Here is a 2,462-nt window from a genome sequence, read left to right as displayed (position 1 = left end):
TCTCTCTCTCTCTCTCTCTCTCTCTCTCTCTCTCTCTCTTTCTCTCTCTTTGACATCTGTATGTGGATGCGTTAAACCTTCAGCCCAAACTTAGCATGGCTAAATGTCGCAGAAATGTTGAAAACTTTTTGGACGCCTGCAGGAAAATGGGAGTCCCTGAGGTGAATATTAAATTTTTTGTGAATGCCAAATGAACTAGATGTGTTTCTCAAGGGCCACTGTTTGTACAGGTTTTGCTGTACTAGTCTCTTACGTACAGTGACAGTCCTAAATTAAAAACATTCATTTACTGGAATTGGTGGTCAACAATTTATCATACTACTGTTGTCTGGTTTTATTATTTATTTTAAATATATTATAAAAATGTGACCTTGACAAACATTGTCTGACAGTTTCAGTCTTTCCCATATTTCCTACATAGAATAATATCTGCCTTGGGGTATTACCGCCAACTGAGCTGTTTTGCATTTAAGGGAATTTCGTCTTATTCTTATATGGTGAAAGATTACCTGTAAACCTTATTTTATACACTTTACAGACTATACCCGACCACCGAATTTCCTGTTTAATTTAGGACCGATCTGGATCTCAGTCTGGGAAACCTGTATGGTTAGTTCAAATGCGTTTCTGACAATGAACCTGTACACACAGGGCTCCTTGAAAACAAATCCTGGTAAAAATACATGTTATTACTTGTCTGATTTTGATCATTAGCCACCCCTAATCTGATTGGTTGAAGCAGCTGAGATTGCTTTACACTGGTCTGTGATCAGTCACGCCCTTGAAAACATTTTGGAGTTATTTCTCTTTTGTGTTTATCAGCTTAAAGAAACTTCTGGACCTTCTCTGGTCAATACACTCTTAAAAATAAAGGTGCTTCACGATGCCACAGAAGAACCTTTTTGTCTAAATGGTTCCATAAAGAACCTTTAACATCTGAAGAACCTTTCTGTTTCATAAAAGGTTATTTGTGGCGAAAGACGGTCCTTCAGATTACAAAAAGGTAAGAAAGAGATGGTTCTTTAAAGAACCTTTGACTGAATGGTTCTTTGTGGAACCAAAAAGGGTTCTTCTAATTTGGCATCGCTTGAAGAACCTTTTGAAGCATCTTTATTTTTAAGAGTGTAGATGTTGCGGAAAACTGATCATAGAACAGCATTTAAAGCCACTTCCTTCATATTACCCTACTAGAGCTGCATCATGCCGTTGTATTAAGATGTTATCATCATGGCTTTAGGCTTCATCCATTTCTAGGGCTCCATTCCTATTAAGATGTTATCATCATGGCTTTAGGCTTCATCCATTTCTAGGGCTTCATTCCATCCTGTTAATGGCTCTGACCTGCTCTCTGATAAATGATCATGTTTCCTTGAGCTGTGACAGAGAGAATTGCAGTGAACTGATAAACAAACGACAGACCATGACACATGAGTGGAACAAATTTTTGTGTAAATTGTTTATAAAAACCTTTATTTCATCAATTCAGTGTGTCATCAATTCAATTTGCATAATATATTGTCCTGTCCTGATAAAGCTAGAAGCAATTACAGCTATCACTTCCATGAAAATCTTTGTATGTCTTAACTAGCCACAGCGAGCACTATGTCCATGTTCCCTTGAAACGTGGACAAAATGTTTGTTGTTGATATGATGTATCTCTTTTTGTGTACAGGAATCAAGTGAGGGTTGTTGGTCAATTTTGGTTCCATTTTTGTTGCTCAAACTGCGCAGAAGTTTCTATTGGTTATGCCATCCTACCAACCAAAAATGATTATAATACCATATCAATAGCCTTTCTAGAAGGAACCCAGATGTTGTCTTCTGCTTTATGGGTTGAGCTTGGTCCAAGCCATTCATAACAGGCTGTTCTAATTAGCGTGTCGTACAGGAAGCTTTTAATTGTCATAGCCTGTGTCTGTAGTAGCAGTAGCTACTACGAGTCTGCATGGCCGCTAGCTTTGTCACCATGTGTCTTTTGTGTTTGCTATCCTGATAGCTGATGTTAATCAAGCTAGTTTATTCTGTTAGCGTGTTTAGAGCTAATATGGCAGGCCTTGTTTGTTCGGTAACTTCTGGTCATAGTAAAGTTTATATATCATTGCCTTGTTTATCAACTTAACCGAGTTGTTGAGTTATGCAACAGTGTAGCTTGACCTGCTCTGCTCTTTACTGGCTTTTGCAGCTCTCTTGCTTTGTATTATTTTTAACGCTGTAGCTTGACTTGTGCCTGGCATACGCTCATTACTGCACATACTCCGCTAACCACTGTGCGCCTGCTAACAGCATCTGCCCCAGCACACCTCACACCAGCTACAGCTGCCTCCTGAAAGAGAGACAATGACTGACAATGTTCAACCTCACTGTCAGAAAACACTTTTTCAGAAGGCAGTAAGAGGGTCATTCTGGAGAAATGGTGCCATTTGTGCTTGAAAATTTTAGTTTTTTTTTTTTTTCAAGGTTAA

The 2,462-nt window shown here is 38.6% G+C and overlaps 1 protein-coding gene across 1 annotated transcript in view; it reads left to right on the top strand.

Moving 5' to 3' along the window:
• The window catches only part of LOC107675332 (leucine-rich repeat and calponin homology domain-containing protein 1-like), a 40,505-nt gene that overhangs the window by 36,472 nt on the left and 1,571 nt on the right, over nucleotides 1-2,462 (top strand). The window contains exon 19 of the mRNA XM_016469628.1: nucleotides 84-161. Coding sequence (XP_016325114.1) covers nucleotides 84-161 — 78 coding nt within the window. The remainder of the gene's footprint in view (nucleotides 1-83; nucleotides 162-2,462) is intronic.

This window comes from Sinocyclocheilus anshuiensis, unplaced genomic scaffold, assembly GCF_001515605.1.
Source record: "Sinocyclocheilus anshuiensis isolate Anshui unplaced genomic scaffold, SAMN03320099.WGS_v1.1 scaffold656, whole genome shotgun sequence".
NCBI lineage: Eukaryota > Metazoa > Chordata > Actinopteri > Cypriniformes > Cyprinidae > Sinocyclocheilus > Sinocyclocheilus anshuiensis.
Note: the sequence above shows the minus strand (reverse complement) of the source record. Positions and strands in the feature narration are given on the sequence as shown.